Source organism: Strix uralensis, chromosome 5, assembly GCF_047716275.1.
Source record: "Strix uralensis isolate ZFMK-TIS-50842 chromosome 5, bStrUra1, whole genome shotgun sequence".
NCBI lineage: Eukaryota > Metazoa > Chordata > Aves > Strigiformes > Strigidae > Strix > Strix uralensis.
This window is the reverse complement of record NC_133976.1, coordinates 15,874,781-15,896,975: the sequence shown is the minus strand read 5'-3', so window position 1 is coordinate 15,896,975 and position 22,195 is coordinate 15,874,781. Positions and strand designations below refer to the sequence as shown.

Sequence of the window (22,195 nt, the reverse complement as noted above, 5' to 3'; positions counted from 1 at the left end):
TCAAGCAGCTACAGAAGATACAAAACCCTGTCTGAAGCCCCATCAGATTTTTCAGAAAAAGACTGTTGGCCTAAAGGTTCATACCTTGTTATGGAGCACGTTTCCCCCCCACTATGTACTTTTTCTACCGAAAATTAAAAGTGTTTTTCCCAAACTAAATGTTAAATCTATTTGCCATGAAGGTTCACAGTTCTCTACATAAAGTTACGCAGGAGTGTTAGGTGTGCAGCCCAGTTTTCTGAGATCCACTGGCCCAAATACCAGATACAGGTCTAGACAAGTAAATACCACTGCTGAATTAGAGCCTTGATATCATACCATCTGTGACATACCCAGAAAGCTCAAAAATATGAATCCTACTTAGGACTGAGATTACCATCTTGTAAAGATGAGTGTCTGAATTGTTTTGAGATTCTAAAAACAGACATTGAACAGCTTTCTTATTTTCAAATCTACCTTTTCTCCTTTGCATACAGTAAATTAACATTTACTCAGTGAGGACATAAAAGAAAATGAGTAAAAGGACAGGTAGGCCATGCAGTAGATGACAGCAGGACACATAAAACTGTATCAAAGCTTACTTACTAACCCCCTTGGTTGAAGTCAAATATGTATCCTCTATATTTCAGAATAAAGAGTATGTCAATGCCATACTCCTTGCTCTGTAGGCCTAGTCTCTAATTAAATTATTACTCCCCCTCCACACACCCTACCTTGTCCTACTCCATGTCCAAAATGAATAGGTGCTCAGAGAATGAATCAATACTGTGTAACATGGACATTGTTGGCAGCTGTGCCAATTCAGTTGCTTCTGCTATTGTAAGAGAGGTAGAAAACAAGGTGGGGGATTGAGAAGTGTTAGTTGTGAGTTCTTGTCACATTATGGATGGCTACCAAGAAGCAGGAGAGACTACACAAGATTATGGATGGCTACCAAGAAGCAGGAGAGACTACACAAACAGAAAATAAAGATACAGACAAATTTGCATCCTGGCTATTTACCTCTTAAAACTGCCAGCCACAAAGTTAAGAAACCACAAGGTAGACTTTAAAAATGCATATTACAAAGCCATATTAGTAAAATATAGATTATATATTAGGTTTGTGCCTGTCTCTACTTTTAATCTCTCCTGTCCAAAGCCAATGTCCTGTCCTGCCCTTACGACACAGCTGCTACTGCTGACTCTCTGAAATACAGCATATCATTGTTTTAATTCTGCTACAGGAACTTTCACATCCACACGTAGACATCCACCCTCAGTAATTAACTAAATACTCCCCAGACATCAGAGCAACTCTGCTCACCGGGGCTTCCAGTTCTACCCAACACAGCAGCCTCTGTTCTGCAGCCATTCTGCCAGAGCCTCTCACATCTGTTTTCTCTTTTCACAATGACTTCTGTATCTTCTAAAATTACTTGTACTCATTCCTCTTCTCACAGCCTTCTGTGGCTAGCTGCAATGGTGGCTGGCTCTCTCCACCTTCCTAACAACTCTAGGCATGCCCACCCCCATGTTTCACCTCTTTAATCTCCTCACAGAGGATGCTGTTGGGAACACAGAGCAGAGGAACAGAGGACTTGTTGCTCCCAGGAAAGATAATTTTTCTTGAGTGCTAGCAGGGAAACTTCACTCGCCTCCTGCAGTGGTTCAAGTTGGGGAGAAACAGAACAAATAACAGGCCAGGTATTTTTTTTTCTTCCAAGACAGATCAGGAATTAATGAGAAATTTATTTCATGTCATTATGGCACAGATTCCAGTTTTAGCTAAATTTTATCACCTACAAAGATAGAGCAAGACAAAAAAATGACAATAGTATCAGGAAAAAAGAAAGACCTGACATATCAAGAAACAATCCAGAAGAGTGACAAATTAAAAAAACCCTCTATCCCAACTCAAAGCTTGCAGAAAAACAAGTCAAGAATAGACTACAGATGTTCTGTAGGTTCCCTCTATGCTGGTTGGTAAATTAAAATGCCAGGGAGTGTTCCTGGGCACTGGAATACAATCATCTGTACTGTAATTTTTTTTAGAAAAGCCCTGGCATAGTTTTTGTGTGGGCCAATAGCAAATAATTTTCGTATACAGTTTGGGAGCTGCCATAGGCCAAGGACTATTCTCAGCTGGCCATCTGCGTGTGGCCACCCCATATGGAAAGCTGGAAAAAAGCTTCTAAGACAGCTTATAAATGAGCCCACACAAATACTGGAGAACAGTATGAATGTTGGTCATTCAATGCCTCAGTACTAGCTTATAGTCTCAGTACTAGCTTATAGTCTCAGGCACATAAAATTTCCTACAATGGATATAACCATACAGATGCAGCCAAACCCTAAAGGTAGAGTGAAGCTAAGGTTGCTTAAGATAGTCACACCATCTGACTTCACAAGGAAAAAGCAACAAAGGGAAAAAGAAGATATAGCTTGGTGATAAGTTGGATGGCTTTTTCCAAATAAGACATTTATCAGAACTGCGTTTCCAGCATCTTCAGAGATGTGGGAGAACAGGTCCCAGAGGCTTGCTCAGCTGCCAGGGAATTAGTCCTCCACAGAGAGACCTGCACAGAGCGTTATCCTTTCCCAAAACTTCATAGCTGCTCAGATGAAATATTTCAATACCTTCAAAGAAGAAAGGACAGAGTATTCATACCATGTCATGATGCTATTTTTAGGCCGTCCTAATTTAATTTACCTCAATAAGAAAAGGTTGAGTCAGCAGACACTGTCACAGTGGCCTAGTATAACCTAGTGTCAGAGTTTTACACTTTTTGACTGGGCACAGTTTCTTTTATGTAATAGTTTGGCCTTTGTCTCTTCCCTGTTCCCCCATACACACATATACCTCTACCAGTTCTAAGGAAGAAACACAACCGTACCCATGGTATTCACACAGCTGTGGCATTGCCATTACTGCACTCCAGCTCAGCTTGATTTGCCATCATGGAAGGGACAGGGACGGGACAAAGGGGATGATGAAGAGAGAGTCACTGTCCAGTCAGCCAGACCACTGCACCCCAGCAAGGACCCAGCCAGTCACTCCACTTGCCTTACATCGCCCTACGGCCACTGGCTCTTCACCTGGCTGTCAGAATAAAGATAATTTAGAGGGGTAAAGGAAGAGACAATGTTAAAAAGTAATTTTCTTTGGGCTTTTCATATCCTACAAAGATTATTCAGCTTCCCTTCAGTCCATGCATTAAGTGTGTCCAGCCTGTTAAGCATCTTTCTGAGACAAAAAGTAGATTAAATACTTGGAAACAGCCTTGGTATATATATGAAGGCAGTACAATCTCTAGAATGATTTGAAAATGATCCTAAATTTTTTAAGACAGTCAACAGCACAGATCTGTTCATACTCAGCATACAAAGAGGCAATTCCTCCCAGAGAAAACTGCAGTAATACTTATTTAACTACAGACACAGGAAAGTATCTTAGAAACTCAAAAAAAATAGACACCTGTAACCATCACATGTATGAATGGATAAAAAGAGCTTTGAACTAACAAAAACTTTAGCGAGAGCATGTAAGAACGTCCACGCGGTGGCAAACTGACTTTCAGCAAAGCACTTTGTTCAGCAAAAGCTATCAGATACAGTGTCTGAAAAAAAGACGACTAGGAATTTTATGTGCCATGTTTGTGAAGGATGACCAGCAGATACTGATTTTACACATCTGGGAACTCCTGATATTGAAAAACAATAATGCTTGCCATGGAAAGCGTGTCATAAACTACAAAATGACATACATTGTGATGGAACTATCCAGAGTCTCCTTATAGAAAGCTTAAAGCACCAAACATTTGAAACAAAACAAAACCCACCAAAACCAAATCAAAACCAAACCCACCATTCCAGCAAGGACCAGAATAGTCTTTACTGAATAAAAAAGACAACATGAGGAAAGAAGATGGAGTGACAGTGCTTTAGGTTGCAAATGGTTTCACAATGTTCTTCACAGCCTTGCCCCAGGACTTCCACAATCGGTCACTTCTGGACTTCAAACAGGAGATCCAGAAGGGAATGATTTCGTAAGTGTTATATTCCAGATGAACTTGAACAAAATCTCATGAAGCACAAACAAATAGAATTTAAAAAGTGATGGCACCAGCACTAGGACCAAGGAAGCTTGCTTTCCTCAGGGTTTGTGTCTTGTGATCGACTGAGGACTGCAGTCAAATCTTTTTTCCCATGGTTAAGGCATCTGTAAACATTTTCTGCCATGTGGATTCTCTTTTGCTTAGTTACATCAGCCCATGAATGCCCTTCTTTATAGGATTTCTCTCAGGATTTTCTCTCCTCACCCAGTGGGGCCTACAACAAACTCATAGGAGCAATTTTTATTTTTTCCTCTTTAGAACTTAAGCATCTGTCAAATTCATTCAAATCATCTGCAAAATTATAAATCTATGGTGAGGTTGGGGAGAGAGGAGAAAAACAAACATGTCTGTGCCCAAGTAATTGCCAAAGTCCCATTCCTTTAGTGACCTGACTACAAACAAGGATGATAAAAATCTTTAATAACAGAAGCCTCAGGTAATCTAAGTATGGACACAGTCTAATCAGGTAAACATGATATAGTATTGTTTAAAATTATGAGAACTATCTACGTTTTTTCGAAAGGTCATTAAAAATCAGTGACTTGGTATGATTTCCTTCTTAGGATGAACATTTGCCATATTTATGACACAAAGACTGGCGTGTTTGAAGTGTACATATGAATAGATGCAGGATAAATCTCAAGTGCTGACTGATGAAGGATATAATGATTTGAATGAAACTTACAAAGCGATAATTTATTACTGTTGGTTAAACCCCCCTGAATTCACCAACAAAGAAATTCAGCAATCATCCAGTCCCCAAGAGCAACACAGTAAAAATACTGCAACATGAAGCTGTACTTTGGGACTCAGAAAACCCAGAGTCTCTGATTATCTTAAATTTGTCACTCCACAGCTTTTTTCCAGCTATAAACTACAAGCAAATCATCAAATACAAAGTAGCTATGACAATTCCCACACCAACATGTTGTCTGTTCTGAGTAGACAGAGCATCTGCATAACATCATTTATGAAAATCAACATGAAAGTGTTAATTATGAATGTTTTACTAAGTGAATATAAATAGGTCACTTGTAACTTTATGATAATGCAATTAAAACACAAAAATATCAATAAACATTGGTTTTTATATATAAAAGTGTTGTTTATTGTAAGGAAACTTTAAATATAACCAACAATATTGAAAATATCATGACTGGCATTTATGGCCTTGATTGTAGTTTACTGCCGTACAAGTAATTTCTAGCATTTTTCTTAATCACATCAAGCTAGTGCAAAATATAGGTAGCTTTTAGAGATTAAGCATACAGAATGACAAGAGTGTAGATTTTGGTTACCTGATATTTCCTTCTAGTATAACAGGCTTCTCTTTTTTCCATAAATCAAAAGTACAAAGGCAAGTTATCATATGTGCAATTATTCATACCAGGTTTCTAGGTTAAAAAAAAAAAGAAATTTGTAAATTTTGTCCAGATCGTATTTTGTTAGGAATCTGACTTATAATTTATACCATACTGTATGATATAAATTATATATTGTTATCATATTATATAATCATAATTTCATATACAGGTATGATTATATAAATTGTCAGAACATATCACTAACTATAGGATAATAATTACATCAACATACACAAATATATGGCATTAGAAAAGTCATTATCTAAGAAGGAAAGATGTTCTAATTCAGGTGTTTGGGACAGGGCATAAGCAGCCTTCCTACAACTCTTGTAGTATCATTTTGGCAGAACTACTGCCAATTACCATTATGTGCACTAACTTTCCATGTACATCAACAGATAGGTCAGTAAGCAGTATTAAAATTGGACTGTGCCTGAAATTTCCAGTCACAGACCCTTGTAAGCAATGAGTCCTGTGCTCCTAATTAAGATGATATTCTCTCTCCTCAGTCTCAGAAGGTATCCCATGCTATTATGACTAAAAAGATATTATTTTTTGGTGACCTACAGGTTTTTGAAAGCAGGACATGTTAGCTTTATCAATTACATACTTTCCAGACTTGTGCAAAGCTTTTGAAGTATTGATCTTTTAAATTAAAAATATTTTTTTTACTTCCTTATAAGGATTTTTCAAGGACAAGCTTAGTTTAGCATGGCTTTTGATATCAACCACTTCAGTAATTGAATCTGGTCTTTGATAGCTAAGATTAGACTGCAAGAAGAGAGATATACAGAGATCATTTCATTTGAAATAGGTAAAATATTTAACAGATAAAAAAATCTAAAAAAAAAAAATTTAACTAGATAGAGAAGACAAAATGCATAAATATAAAACAAGGAAGAAGGAAAACAATAGAGGTTATGTATGATTAGGTAGAACATGACAATGACCTTTGCCTTTGCTTTTAAAGCATTAAGGTTAATTTGTCAGCTGTCCTCACTCTAGACTGTACAGAATACATGTAACTAATAAAAAATGCAATTTATTGCAAAAATATACAAGTCCTCTAAATTGCATAAGATATTACAATGTCGTGCTGAAACATGACATATTAAACGAAGAGGACTTTAAAACAAATTACAAAATGTTAAAAATCAGATTTGGGTCATGAGCGTTACACAAAATGCATTGTCATGCTTTATCTTACGATTAGTCTTGTGATTCACTACATCTGTGATAAATGCAACATAAAATCATGACAACTGTAATAGTCAGAAAGTAATATCTACTGTATATCTTCTGTATTAATACATATAAACACTTTGTGTGCACTAATACTTTCAACATATCACATTCAAACTAACAGTCTTTCCAGAAAAGTTGTAACCTTTTTGAAGAACAGAAGCTGGTTTAACAAGTTCATCGCATGTGGATTTTCTGAAATCTACTCTTTAAGGAAATGCTGTGTTAAAGGACTTGATTTTCAAAGGTGCTGTGCTACTACAGGTCATCTTAATGCCGGATGGAACCATCAGTGCTAAGCACTTTCAAAAATCAAGTCCACAATTTATTAAATTCCTGTTTTGTTTACTAGTATTTCCACTGTAATAAGTCAAAAAAATACCCCCAAACCCGCTCTTAAAATCACAGAAAATGCTTGGCATCTATAGGAAGAGAGACAATTTCTCAGTGGACTAACCACTACTGTGCTATATTCTCATAACAGATCTTGTCGCTCCAATGTTTAGCTCATGCACTGGGATCGGCAATGTCCATGTTTGTTCCAAACAGAGCAACTAGCTGCTCTTCATAGTTTGCAATGTTTCTTTTCAGAATTTCCATACAAGGTCCCAAAAGCCTTTCAAATGCCTGCACATCCATAACTAAGATAAAAAGGGAGAGAAAGAGAAAGAATATAACATGCTCGTCAGTTGCAGACACTAATCTTGGTGTTTGTGACATTCCAATGTAAAATTTTAAACGATAACAGGACAGATACTACTGAGGCATATACTTTGCACAGAAGAGAACCACTTACCATAGCAAAGTCAAGATCAACCAACACATTGCTGTCTTGAAACTTCATAAATAAACTTAGAATTTGCCGCATTTCTTATTTTGAAAGTATTTTCATATTCAGATTTATGTCACCCAAGAGCTGCTGAAGAAGTCTAGAGGGGCCTGGATTCCTCCACAGAATAACAGTTTTAAGACCCTTGAGACTTAAAAAAACCCACATCCTTTGCAGATGTTGTTGGCTGTATTTGAGGTCTAACTTAGCATATTTCCTTGCTATTTTTACTTGCTTCCACCCAGTGTAAATTGTAATAGATACTTATTTTCCAGCAAATGTACGAAAAGTTGGAGACAGTAATTCACATGCAATGTCAATGCGTAGCCAACCAGAATATTCTCTTTACCTGATCACATAATGTTATTGTCTATAGTTCTAGCCGATAGGCCAGGGAAACTTCATACTTTAACCAGCTTCCAACCTGGTGGCCTGCAGTCTCTTGGCTCCTGAGAAAAGTTCAAGACCTCTGCTATTTGGAAAGCGCCAGAGATCTTAGTGACTCACCCATATTGGGTAACGACACACTTCCTCACCACTGCCTCTTATAATTTCCTCTCTGTCATCTTTGATCTTTATTGCCTGATCATCTTTGTGTGTCTGGATATAAGGATTTTAAAAAATAATACCTTTATAAGTAAGTGGGAAACTTTTTGGTTACTGGTTTGGCAATCAAACTGTCATTCAGGAATGCCAAATCAGTCTTTGGAGTTTACTGTTTTCCCATAGTTAGATGCAAATATTTAGGAGCTAAACATCAGATCATGAAAAGCAATAGATGCAAAAGATTGGCTATGAGCACAACTCCTATGGTCTTTGCTTTTCCTGTGCCTGAGACTACAGTGTGACAGAATTAATAAATTAACAGCTGGTGAAGACAAAGAATTTGTTAAAGCTTAAGTCATGGTGATAAAACGGGACAGAATTTTTACCAGATATTTCTTGGATGAGAGTCAGTCTACTAAGAAAATAAATACTTTATCTTTCTGCAGAGTACTAGACATTTATTCGATAGCTATTCGATGGTTTGCAGCAATACTCTCTGTACTGTCCAGAAGCAATTTTTACTTCCACGCAATCAAAGAAACATTGGAGAATTTGTGTTTAAAACCAGTTATCAATTGCAAACATTTTTTGCAGATAAATAATGTAAATAGGAATGCACAGTAATAGATGATGTACTTAAACAGTCTTACTTGGTTAAATGTAATTAAATCTTATATTCTGGAGAAAGACAGAGTTCACAAGAAAAACAACCAGATAGATTATGTATCATTTTATATTAGATATAAAATATTATTGAACAATACCTAAACATTTGACAGTGCCAAGAGCAAATGCAGAAGCGGCTCGTGGTTTGTTAGTTACAAGAGCAAGTTCTCCAAAATACTGTCCTCTTGAGCATCGAGCTATTTCAACTGCTCCATTCTCTTCTACATCTTGTTTACCCTGAAATATCAGGTTAAAAAAGAAAGAGAAAGGAAGAGAGAATGAGAGATTTGCTGAACTCAGGATTGCATAAGCAAAATTAGTAACAATGGTAGTATTACTGTTTAACACTTAGAATACATCAAGATTTAAAAAAAAAAAAAAAATTTCTGTGTTTTGAGGATGTTTACCTTTCGTGTCATTATAATCCTTACTTCTCCAGATTCCACAATGAAGAAAGAATCAGCCAAGTCACCCTGTAAAAGAAAAAAATAAAATCAGTACAGGAAACATGAAATTTCCTTTTTAGTTTCATGGTAACATTAAAATATTTGCAGCCAGTGTCTTGAAGCTCATTTTTTTGATACCTGTGGCAGAAGAAATCCCTTTTAATGTGAAAACCATACTCCAGGCACATAATCAAAACATCTATACAGAACTGACAGCAAGGCCTCTTCATGAAAAGACATAGCTGACTGCCTTATACAAAAAGCAGAGAAAAACAATGTTATGGAAGATTTTAGGATCCTTACTCCTGTTTCTCCACCTTTGTATTCCTTCCAAATTACTTCACTTACAGAGTTTTCAGTATAAAAAGTCTCCAAGGGCTAGCTGACATCCAGTAATAATTCTGGGGCAAGACAAACTCAGTTGCCTACCCAGAAGAGTTTACTTCTGCATTCTTATTCAAAAGATTATCATATTTTAACAACAAAACCAAGGTTAAGTCTTCAGTGCTCCTTGTTGGAAGCAAACATTCTTTTATGTAGTTTGAATTTCTGAGTATACTAAAAATGTTGACTCCTTCATTCATATTTTTCAAAGTATTGTAAGTGAAAAACTAGCTTCTGAAACAAAATAATCACCTCTCTTAGATGCAAGATTCACTGTTTTTGTTTCATCTGAGAAAGAAAAACATAGTTTAAAAGTATGTATTGTAAATAGATAACATGATAATTGTTACCTGTTGGAAAAGACAAACTGAAACTAGAAATAAACTGTACCTGAGCAATGATTTGTTCTCCATCTTTGTACACTTTGGTGCCAATCACATCAACCACTTTTAAACGCTCAGATACCTTCATTTAAAAAAAGAAAATGTGAGAAATATTTGGTTAACATTACAATATTATAAAGTCCTTTCATATTTCATGAATCTTTGCACAGAATAGTATAGAGTAGAAAATAGTATCTTTATTTTCCTGTTTTGATAATCATTTAAAAAAAAAGAACTCCTGAATAGTGTTCCAGAGGGTATATTATAGTCTTAACAGCTAGATATTTTGACAGACCTTCCATTTTTGTAAGACGTCTATATATCCCAAGTCTTCAAAAATTATTTTCAGAAAAGCATGCATATAAATATATAACTGTTAAATGAAAATATTCTGAAATTTCCTAAGGAGTTGTTTAATTTGTTTGGCTAATATCTAGTAAAATTAAGCTTAAGAAAATGAAGGTAAAGGTAAAAAAATAGTTTTTTTAAAAAATACAATATTAACAATAGTTCTATATCCTGAAAATTTAGAAATAACAAAAATATGGTCTTTCTTCAAAACAAAAGTATGCAAAATTTTATTGTGGAAAAAATTTGAATTCCAAATTTAAGCTGTGCAAAAGCAGAATCTTATCAGGTACCTCTGATACAGCCATTAAAATAATGCAATAGAAATCTTACTTCTAAAGATTTAAGGAATGGCAATGACTCAATAAAATTTTCATACATTCTTCTCTTTTTGGCATTATTTTTTACAATGATTCTTCGGAATGTTACCCTGTCCTGTAAACACAAAATGAGAAAGAGTTTATTAACTAAAAATATGTCTGTGGTAGAAGATACTTCAGAAATGTCTGAATATGTTAAAATTAACAAATTTTAGTCACTCAGTGTATCTGTCAAACTAGCTGGATAGTCTCTCCATACAGTCAGTTGAGAAAGATTCCTCTAGAGGTCAATCAAGAGCTCCTAAAGTTAAGCTCCTGATATGATTCATGTTGTGAAAAGCGGGCAGAGAATACATACAGAGTTCACATACAGGGGGGTAGACAGTTTACCCTAAACAGGCTGGCTACACAATGAACGCTGAGTGGGTAATTTAAGATCTTTAAGAAATCCTCAATATTTTATTTACAAAGTTTATTCATTACCCTGAGGTCTCATACATATTGATATGTACTCAAAGAGGTTTTTATATTATTGTACAAACAAAACCAAAATACATGGATCTGGGCCTTAGGTCGCAGTCCACTTTCTGCTGTTTCAGCAGAACAAGATTCATTGCTGCCCTAAACAGCCAACTGGACATTCCTTAGCATTTGGCAATCCAAGTGAAGCAGACAGATGGAAAAACTACACATATGCAGTTTTCTTCTCTTAACATCATATGACTGTGTCCTGGTGACAGACAGAGGTGAAATGCTTTGCAAGCCTTCACTGCTACAGGTGGGACTTGGGGCCAATACAACCCAATCCAATTTAAAGCCATTCCTCTAGTGTCCTAAACTCTGCCATGATCCCAAAGTCATAGATTAAGTTGGTACAAAACCATGCATTTCACTTCTACAGGAAAATGTTATTGTTGGGATCAGTCATTAGATTGATATGTACATCTTGAAGAAGATGGCTATCCCAGTTTTACTCTTTTGATAAATTATATTACTGTTGCCAAAGATCCAGATAGCATAACACTGATAAATAATCTTATATTTGAATTTAACTCTGGAACCAAAGGCATTTCCTATCAAGATGAGCAAAAGCATTTTATATATGTGTCTTAAGTAATTGTCAAGTGGTTTGCAACTTGGAAAATTATCATTAAAATAGAATAAAACAAAAAGATTTTTTAAAAACTCAGTGTTTTCTTAAACCTCAGGTTTCCTTCTGCAGATTCTGGAAAAAGACACTATTGTGTTGGGAGTTCTCAATTTTTAAAATTAAACTTTCTGCAATTATAATTCATTTTTTAAATGCTGATATAGCATACCAGTGCGATTTACATAAAGTATTTAAAACAAGTAATATCTTAAAACAATATTTCACTTACCAAACCCCAGATGGCACCAGGAGAGGTAGCTATAATTGTAGCTGCTCTGGGTGTATTGTACATTAAGGCCAACTCACCAAAACTTCCTCGGTTATCATAGGTTCCAACACACCTCCCAACACCGTCGCATTTTACATAAATATCATATGTACCTCTGTTAATAAAATATATAAACACAGTGAGTAGAACTGAGTCCTCATCTTTGCTAAGCAGCCTCTCAGTATGTTTTCTTTATAGCATGAATTCCGAAGAGAAAGCATTTGAAACATACATTTGCTTGTTTATTAAACATCTTGCAGACATCTCAATTACTTCCATAATAATAAAAGTAGTTCCTTTTTAAAGGGAAGGATATGGTTATTAGTTTTTACATTAACACAGTTTAAAGATAGACTGGATGTAAAGTGATCTATTGATCACCAGAACTAATCAAAAATTAAGATCTAACTTAGTATCTGCTTCTTAATTTCATTTTAAACACATTAAATACAAATATAACAAGTCTTTGCAAAAATTGCTATGATATGATCACAGAAATAATAATACAAGTTATTTAACATTTATAATATTTTAAAGCAGTAATTTATAATGTAATAAATAGAGGAGATGCAGAAAACAAAAGAATGTATATGAAAAGCAACATAAGATGATGAAATAGAGATATATATTTATGTAATATGTTGTGGATTTCTTTGCCCCATCATTAAATTAGTAATTTTTTGGCTTTGGGAATGTAGTAAAATCTGGTATATTTTAAAACATGACATAGCCATTCCCATTGATGCTGAGCCATTATTTTGTTCAGCACTGAGTATTTGTATGGTACGTGTTGATAAACCATGTGAATGTAATGCAAAAATCTGTACAATGATTTCATTGATAAGGGACTTAGACGTGATTCACTGCACCTAAAAACTGCAAGGCTGACAGAATACTGTGAAGTCCCCGCAGCTTTTTGGATAAGAGATGACAAACTGTAACCTCACAAAGCTGAAAAACATTGACTCTTCAGAAAAGAATCCTGACATACTTCTACAATCTTCTGACTGAATATTTCAGTTGGAAGGGACGTACAATGGTCATCTAGTCCAACTGCCTGACCACTTCAGGGCTAACCAAAAGCTAAAGCATGTTATTAAGGGCATTATCCAAATGCCTTTGAAACGCTGACAGGATTGGGGCATCAACCACCTCTCTAGGAAGGCTTTTCCAGTGTTTGACCACATTTTGATAAAGAAATGCTTCATACCGTCCAGTCTAAACCTCCCCTGGTGCAGCTTTAAACCATTCCCATTTGTTCTCTCACTGGATACCACGGACAAAAGCTCAGCACCTCCCTCTCCACTTCCCCTCCTCAGGAAGCTGTAGAGAGCAATGAGGTCACTCCTCAGCCTCCTTTTCTCCAAACTAGACAAGCCCAAAGTCCTTAGTCACTCATCATAGGACATGCCTTTGGGATCTAGCAATACATAAAGAGGACAGGGACACATTTCCATATGAAAAATCTGCCTCATTTCAAAAACCACTCTCTGTAGCTCAGACAGAGCTGTACTAGTTCACATGTGTTGTTTTTTCTTTCTCCCATGCAAACATATGTAAGAGCTAAATAGAAGTATGTAGAGAAATAGATTTTTCTCAATGGACTTTTGCATAATACTTTGTGCTATAATAAGACATAGCAATTCACCTATCGATGACGTAGAAGTTGTCACCATCATCCCCTTGATCAATGACATGTTCCCCTCCTTCAACCAGCTTTTCAAACATTGCATCTAACACCTGAGACATCTGTTCCTATTTAAAAGAACACAGACAAAGACAAGAAATTATAATCTGCTTTTAAAATTTTACTCTTCAATTTAACTGTCCAGCCTCCCAATATGCAGATAAAAAATGTTCATGGATGGAAAATATTCATGCGACAGAAACGCATGGACCAATCAGAAAGACAATTTTATTTAGTGTTCAGTGTTAGCTTTTTCCTCTTCCAGTGCTCAGAGCCCAGCTTCCCTTCTTGTCCCTGCCAATAACATAGATCTTGTCTGCAATATAAATTGCTCATAAGCATCTGAAGATAGAATCTCACCCTTCACAATTGCGTGACATTATACAGTTAAAAGAAAAAAAATGTATCCCTTATTACAAAAAATACACTTACCTGTTTTTGTCTTTAGAACAGAATTTAAAGTTTCAAAGTGATTATAAAGTATTTCGAAAATCTAAATTATACAATGCCAGCACAATGGTGGGATAGATGTAACCATAAAGGTCTGCAGTGCTTTGATTAAGATAATGCTGGACTCATTGGGAAGTAGGAATTTACACACAGCTATAAAACTACTTTGTTAATTTGAATGGAATACAAATGTTTAGAGAGAAATATTAACAGACTAACAAAATATCATCATCTGAGTTATGACTGTCTAGTAACAAAACCAAATCAGTAATTATATAATTTGTCTTGTTTGGTGTAAATCTGCTAAAATGTAACCATTCACATCTAAAAAACCCAAACACAGCTCATTGTGGATTAACAATATGAGTTTTAAAGATAACTTAATAATTTAAATTTTATTTTCAGTCTATCCAGCAATATGCCTAAAATTCTGATAATAAATACAAAATTATCCTCTACTTTTTGAAACTTATTAAGTACGTATCATCCTGTAACAAGCAGATTCTAGTGACAATCATGCTAGAGAAATGCCTGTAGATTTAGATCCCACACATTTTACAATGGTTCAATTCACAGCATTTCCAGCCATCAAAAGATGGCATTTACTTTTCCAAAGACGACCAGCCTAAGCCAGTCCTCGAGAGTCCTTCTGCAGCCCACAGAGATAACCATACTAGATAGTTCAGAATCATTCTCTAGAGATTCCCCTTTCTTTCCTCTTATGATAGAGAGATCTACTGTAACTCACAGACACTTAATTTTTAGACAGATAAAATTAGGTGGAATGAATTCCACCCTTATTCTGTTGAATTTCTTCACTTACTCAAAGCTTTTAAAAATATCAGCAGTACCATGTTATCCAAGCCTTTTTAAAAAATGGAAGCTAAATACAATTTTATTTCACAGAGTTCACTGTGTGTGGGCACAAAGAACAACAGAATGGCAGCATCCATCCTCAGTACAGCTGATCATCATAAATTACAGTAAGACATCATGCAGCCTACCTAGGCCAGCAAGGAATCATTTAACTATGTCTCTATTTAGTACCTTTTTTAGTATGGACAGGTATGTATTTGCAAAAAGAAGGATCATTTTACTATCAGTGAATGGGTTGTACTTCATTTCAGAGAATGAGAAAAGTGTGTGTGTGCCATTGGGAGAGACCGAAAAGTTGGTACAGGAGTTGCATTTTAAAAACTTTCATGCTTAAATTGATAGGTAATATTACTTCAGTCTTTTCAGTTCTCCCTATGTAAACTAAAAGGAACTCCTACAGAATCTGCAAAACTGACCTAATGTCAGTTAGTTGTCTAAAGCATTTGAAGCAACAGACAAGTGAATAACTATGCCATAGTTACAGTCATCATCACTGTCTAAATCACCCTTGCTTTCAAGTGTGGATTTAACTGCTGGGAAGCAGGACTGCAAAGGAGCATTAGCTCCTTTATCAGCATCAGCCAGCATGATATATCCTCTCATATCACCTAAAGTGGAGATGATGTGGGTTTTTTCCCTCTCTTACTTAGACCAAGATGGTACTACCCTAGTTTTATACCAACTTAAATGAACTGTGCTAGGAAAGTACTTTTGCATATTTAGATCAGTCAGAATCAGAGACTACAACTAAGAAGTACAAACTCAACAGGACCAGGGGATGGACTCAGGCACTGACATGGTATGGTCTGGGCTGGTTTGCTCTTGGTGCAATTGTCAGCACAGCTGGTACAGTTTTGGCTTGTGCCAACTATCACTCCTACTGACAAGCCCTCGTCATGGCTTGGAAGAATGCTTGAGCCAGGGCTTCTTCCCAGTAAACACAAAACCACCCTGGTTAGTTGCTTGGTTTAGTGGGGTTAGGAGGAGAGGAAGGTGCAAGAGGGTTTAGCTGTACATACGTATGTCATACTGCACTGCATGGCCTCAGGGACAGAGAACGTTTTATGATCTAGTTTGTTGTTACCAACTACTGAACTGAATAAAGGTGACAAGAATGGAAAATTTCAAAATAATCTACTGCAGTCAGTCAAACTCTGCCTTTAGGCATCCTTCTTAATCTTCTGACAAACAAAATCTGTATTTCTAGTCAATCAAACGATATTTTTCCCTGTAATTAAAGCCTTCAAAATACTGAACTAAGAAAAACATTTAATATGAAGGCCACGTGACTGTGACTGTGATAACTAGTAAAAAACAGTTAGCAGATATTCTTAGCTCTTTAGTCCCAAAACGTGTAAATCAACTCCACAACCTCCCTGGGCAACCTGTTCCAGCATTTGACCACCCTCACAGTAAAAAAGGTTTTTCTTAAACAGATTTTTTTTCTATTTCAGCTTGTGTGTTGTGCCTTATGCTGTCACAGCACCACTTGAGAGCAAGGCTGGTCAACAGATTGCTGCCTCCATCTGCTGTAGAAAGGCACTCTTGTCTCTTTGGTGGACCCTTAAAAGATGCTGTCAAGCTCCTGTTTATCCTGCCTGATGCTATGCAGTCCTTCTCAGTCCTTCTGCAGTTCCTGCAGCTGGCAACTCTGACCACAGCACATATCCCACAGGTGAAGCCACCATTGCCCCCCAGCCTTCAGGAGACACACCTGCCACTCCCAGCAGCCTGAGACAAAGATGGTCACATTGTACCTCTGGATCTGGGTTTAAACCTCTAGATGTGCTATGGTTGGCTGGTCCAGCTGGTGCTGGGAAGCACTCCCTGTGGCCCATCATCACTGTCATTGCACCAACGCTAGCAGTCTCACACTGTCTTGCGCAGTTTCCAGTTCCCTTTCAAACTCCCATCTGCTTAAACTACCTCAACTACAAAGTCTCTGCTAGTTTGTCCTCTTTGCTGTGCTCCTGTGAGCTCTCACTCCTCAACAGCAGCTACACAGATGCTCTTCATCAACATTTCACTAGGAATCTGATGCTCCCTCACAGTCTTCATGTGCTAAGTATTCTAAACACTACACACTCGTGACAAAAAGTTGCTCCCTCTCCCCCCCTTTGTCCCATGGTAGCTACATGAACCTTTAGCATAGAAGCAGAACTTTAATGTCAAAAAATACCTCTGGTACTTATGATGGTGCCTATGAACAGCATAGCACCTAAGCAGAGGTTTTATGAATCACTCTGTTACAGGTTAGGAAATATTTTACTGTGCCTAAAATGCAACTCGGATACCAGGTACCTTTATGAATCTTGGCCTGTGATGATACCCATGCATAGGTAAGATGTGTGTAAGCTTGATGTATTGCCATTTCATATATGAAATGTACAAAATTTTGTGCATGTCTACAATCAGTTCCAAACAAAAGACATTATATGAGATTCAGAAGAATAAAGCCCCAGACAAGAATGATAACTGCTTTACCAAGGGCAACCCCCTGGAACAGTGTCTGATTCCATCCTTTTTGCCAGGTCAAGTGAAAAACTGCAAATAATCACTCACAACTCTCCTAACGTATTCTTTGTATCACATAAAGTACCATCCTGAAGATGCACGTTGCATTATTTGAAAACAGTATGTTAGCCTCAATTTCTTTCAAATCAACAAATCAAACATGGCAATTACACCTGAAGACAATTCCTTGGAAAAAAAAAAAAAAATCAGTTAGATAATGGACACTGAATATAATTAAAACTGCATTTTATTTAGTATACATTTCACACAGATTAAAAATCCAGTCACTTGTCTGTTCTTGCAAGACAGCTTTTGATTCATTCAGGAGAGCTGGTAGACCATTACATGCCCTTCTCAAATGCCAATAGCTCTTTTTACTGCCAGACTACCAAGTGATTTGCTACCACTGTGCCAGGTATGTGTTGTCTTAATATCAATTTATAGATTTACTGTGAGCTATTTTGTAAAGGAAAAAGAACAAAGTTCTCCATACTTAACTCAACCACTCAAACACTGGGGCTTCCAAGAAGCATCAATGTTTAAATTGCTGATACAAATGTTTGTTTTTTGACAAAGTGCTACCCATTCTGAATCAATGAAGGCACTGTAGATAAAACGGAAAGTAGGACACAATCGTCACTGGAAGCCATGACAATGACAAATATAAAAAGTAACTTCTGAAAAATGTCCTTCCCCACTATGTAAGAAAAGGTATTCAGGAGATAGAAGGCACAGCTACATTTCTACAATTAAATGATGTGACTTCTAACAAAACCCAAGACAATCTTAATCTGGCATTTGACAGGAGCTGGTAAACTCTAGCTATTAAGACAGATGCAGTAAATCCCCAAAATATTGCATAGTGTGTTGGGATTATATATGCTTTGGGAATCCCCCAAAAGAAGGATGAGGGTGCTGCTGGAGTGCTCCCTGGTAGACAGGAAATCTCAGTTAATTCCCCTTTTAGATCCAAGACATCTGCACAATCTAAGCAGGCATGAGATTGCCTTGCACTTCAGTACAATAGTAGTAACAAGACTTGCCTATCTCATATGACTTGTAAAAATTATAATGTTCTGAAACACAACCATAAGACTATCATATGAACAAAGTGAATCCACAGTTGTTCTATTGCCCCTGAGTTCATCAACCACTTTATTCTTTATCTCTACAACCATTTTACCAAACTGAGCCCAAGTTGGCCACCTTATCCTCATTTTGAGCAATATGAAATACCAACAAATTAATGCTCAGCATAGTATTAAGAAGGTAATGAAGCAGACAGAATACTAGAACAGGAAGGGGGGCAGGGGGCGGGAAGGGGCAAAAAAGAGCAAGAAAAAGTTATCAAAACATAGGCGAGGAAACCATGGGAAGAAAAGGAGTTCTTAATCAACAAGTCAGGACCTTGGGGAGGAAGACTAAATTACAGAATTCTTGTCTACAGCTCTCCACATTTGTTTTTCAGAACAAAACCATGTACATATACTCCCTTAGAACTCTGATATGTTACCAGCACTGATCCAATTCAAAATGTTTAGCTCCATTGTGTAATGCCCACTTGTAAACTAATCAAAAGGCATTTATTTCTTCACTGTCAAAGAATCTAAATTGTATTTTGACGTATAATCAATATTTTCAAGCAATATTATTTTCCTTGAGAATGTATCTTAACCTTCCTCCACACAGTTATATGTTAAATTACTATTCTGCCTCTCAAATATCATGCACATGCTCATCAGTCTGGCTCAGTGACACTTCTCATATTTTGTAACTAGGCCTCTAAGCAAGTTGGCTGGTTCTTTTTACCAGTTTGCTAAAAAAAGAGCAGAAGTAATTCAGAGTTGCAAATAGTTTCCAAAATTCTTAAGCCAAATATGAAGGCATCTTCCATTGGGCAGTTGTTTTGTAGAACATCTTCAATAACTGATTATAGAATCATAGAATCATTTAGGTTGGAAAAAACCTTTAAGATCATTGAGTCCAACCATTAACCTAACACTGCCAAGTCCAACACTAAACCATGTCCCTAAGCACCACATCTACACATCTTTTAAATACCTCCAGAGATGGCGACTCAACCACTTCCCTGGGCAGCCTGTTCCAATGCTTCACAACCCTTTCAGTCAAGAAATTTTTCCTAATATCCAATCTAAACCTCTCCTGGTTCAACTTGAGGCCATTTCCTCTCGTTCTATCGCTTGTTACTTGGGAGAGGAGACCAACACCCACCTCGCTGCAACCTCCTTTCAGGTAGCTGTAGAGGGCGATGAGGTCTCCCCTCAGCCTCCTTTTCTCTGGATGAAACAACCCCAGTTCCCTCAGCCGCTCATAAGACTTGTGCTCTAGACCCTTCACCAGCTATGTGACCCTTCTTTGGACGCATCTTCATGTCTTTCTTGTAGTGAGGGCCCAAAACTGAAGGTGCAGCCTCACCAGTTCTGAGTACAGGGGGATGATCACCTCCCTAGTCCTGCTAGTCACACTATTTCTGATACAATAGGCAAGGTGGAGAGAATCCCTGTTTGCTGAATCTGCTGTAAGTATTAATCTTGCCTTAGGAAAAAACAGGATTAAGTGCGGTTCTATTTGCTTGGGAACCCATTAGTTTGCAAAGAATTTTGTGGCATCCAAGAGGGCAGAGTATTAACATGTCCAGGCATTCTGAGCTCACTCTTTTTATATATATATATATATATATATATATGTATTCCCATTAATTGCTCCAACATCTGTAGTCCTAATTCTTCACCAAAATTTTTGAGAACTTACGAGCATTATGAGAATCTTCTGTTGGTAGCACTTTTCAAGGAATGCTTTGGCCTTAATTATAAAGAAGTCCACTATTCATAAAACACAGCTGCATTATGTTTTGTTTCATCTTCCTTCAAGTTAATCAATTCTAATTGATTAATCAATATTTGTGCTCTCTTACAATAATTCCCCAGGTGCATGAGTGGCAATATGCCCAGAAATTGCTCTTGCATATTTGTGAAGAGAAAGGCTGTGAATGTTGTCTAACTTGACTTTAGTAAGGCCTTTGACACCGTTTCCCACCACATTCTCCTGGCGAAACTGGCTGCTCATGACTTGGATGGGCACACGCTTTGCTGGGTAAAAAACTGGCTGGATGGCTGGGCCCAAAGAGTTGTGGTGAACGGAGTTAAATCCAGTTGGTGGCCAGTCACGAGTGGTGTCCCCCAGGGCTCGGTTTTGGGGCCACTCCTCTTTAACATCTTTATTGGTGATCTAGATGAGGGGATCGAGTGCACCCTCAGTAAGTTTGCAGATGACACCAGGTTGGGTGGGAGTGTTGATCTGCTCGAGGGTAGGGAGGCTCTGCAGAGAGATCTGGACAGGCTGGAGCGATGGGCTAAGGCCAGCTGTAGGAGTTTCAATAAGGCCAAATGTTGGGTGCTGCACTTTGGCCACAACAACCCCCAGCAGCGCTACAGGCTTGGGGAGGAGTGGCTGGAGAGCTGCCAGTCAGAGAGGGACCTGGGGGTGTTGATTGACAGCCGGCTGAACATGAGCCAGCAGTGTGCCCAGGTGGCCAAGAAGGCCAATGGCATCCTGGCTTGTATCAGAAATAGCATGGCCAGCAGGGACAGGGAAGTGATCTTACCCCTGTACTCGGCACTGGTGAGGCTGCACCTCGATTACTGTGTTCAGTTTTGGGCCCCTCACTACAAAAAGGACATTGAATTACTCGAGCGTGTCCAGAGAAGGGCAATGAAGCTGGTGAAGGGTGTGGAGCACATGTTGCATGAGGAACAGCTGAGGGAACTGGGGTTGTTTAGTCTGGAGAAGAGGAGGCTGAGGGGAGACCTCATCACCCTCTACAACTACCTGAAAGGAGGTTGCAGAGAACAGGGAATGAGTCTCTTTAACGAAGTAACAAGCGATAGGACAAGAAGTAATGGCCTCAAGTTGCACCAGGGAAGGTTTAGACTGGATATTAGGAAGCATTTCTTTACAGAATGGGTTGTTAGGCGTTGGAATGGGCTGCCAAGGGCAGTGGTGGAGTCCCCATCCCTGGAGGTGTTTAAGAGTCAGGTTGACATAGCGCTGAGGGATATGGTGTAGTTGAGAATGGTCAGTGTTAGGTTAATGGTTGGACTAGATGATCTTCAAGGTCTTTTCCAACCTAGATGATTCTGTGAACAATATTTATAATATATATTACCTTTAAGAAAAGGGTCAAGACCTATTTGAAATATATTCTACAAGCATTATCAGGACAAAGCTCTCCAGAATAAAATTTCCCTAAAACAGAACAGAGATCTAACACTGCCTGTGAATTTTTGCAAAAGAAAGGATTCAAACTTTAAGTGCAAGGGTGCAGCACAGCTTTGATGGTACCAGTCCCTTGAGCCACCCTGTTACTCTGATAATAGGCTCATGGGGTTTTTTAACTGCTGGCCTATGGGCCATAACAGCCAAACCAAATAGCCTGTTGTTAGTCAGCACCAGCAAAATTTCCTCTTAAAAGACAAAAACAAATGAATAACTTCTCTGAGTTGCATTGTAAAAATGAAGTATAGAAGGCTGCCCTGGCCACTAGACAAGCTGTTGCTGCTGCTATTACTTCCAATGATAAAAAAGCTATTAGGCTGAACAGAGACA

General features: G+C 37.6%; 1 protein-coding gene across 2 annotated transcripts in view; it reads right to left on the bottom strand.

Annotated features, from left to right (window-relative positions):
* Positions 1 to 5,180: 5,180 nt before the first annotated feature.
* PRKAR2B (protein kinase cAMP-dependent type II regulatory subunit beta) overlaps positions 5,181 to 22,195 on the bottom strand; it is a 92,777-nt gene continuing 75,762 nt past the window's right edge. The window contains exons 5-12 of one of the 2 annotated variants that reach the window (XR_012629135.1): positions 13,691 to 13,797; positions 12,004 to 12,157; positions 10,638 to 10,739; positions 9,964 to 10,038; positions 9,151 to 9,216; positions 8,842 to 8,980; positions 7,160 to 7,343; positions 5,181 to 5,490 (exon numbers count right to left, since the gene is read on the bottom strand). Coding sequence is in view for 1 of the 2 variants with exons in the window: in XM_074869974.1 (XP_074726075.1) it covers positions 7,210 to 7,343; positions 8,842 to 8,980; positions 9,151 to 9,216; positions 9,964 to 10,038; positions 10,638 to 10,739; positions 12,004 to 12,157; positions 13,691 to 13,797 (777 nt within the window). In the remaining variant the exon portion in view is untranslated. Of the gene's footprint in view, positions 7,344 to 8,841; positions 8,981 to 9,150; positions 9,217 to 9,963; positions 10,039 to 10,637; positions 10,740 to 12,003; positions 12,158 to 13,690; positions 13,798 to 22,195 lie in introns of both variants that reach the window. The other variant, XM_074869974.1, reaches the window with a different exon arrangement.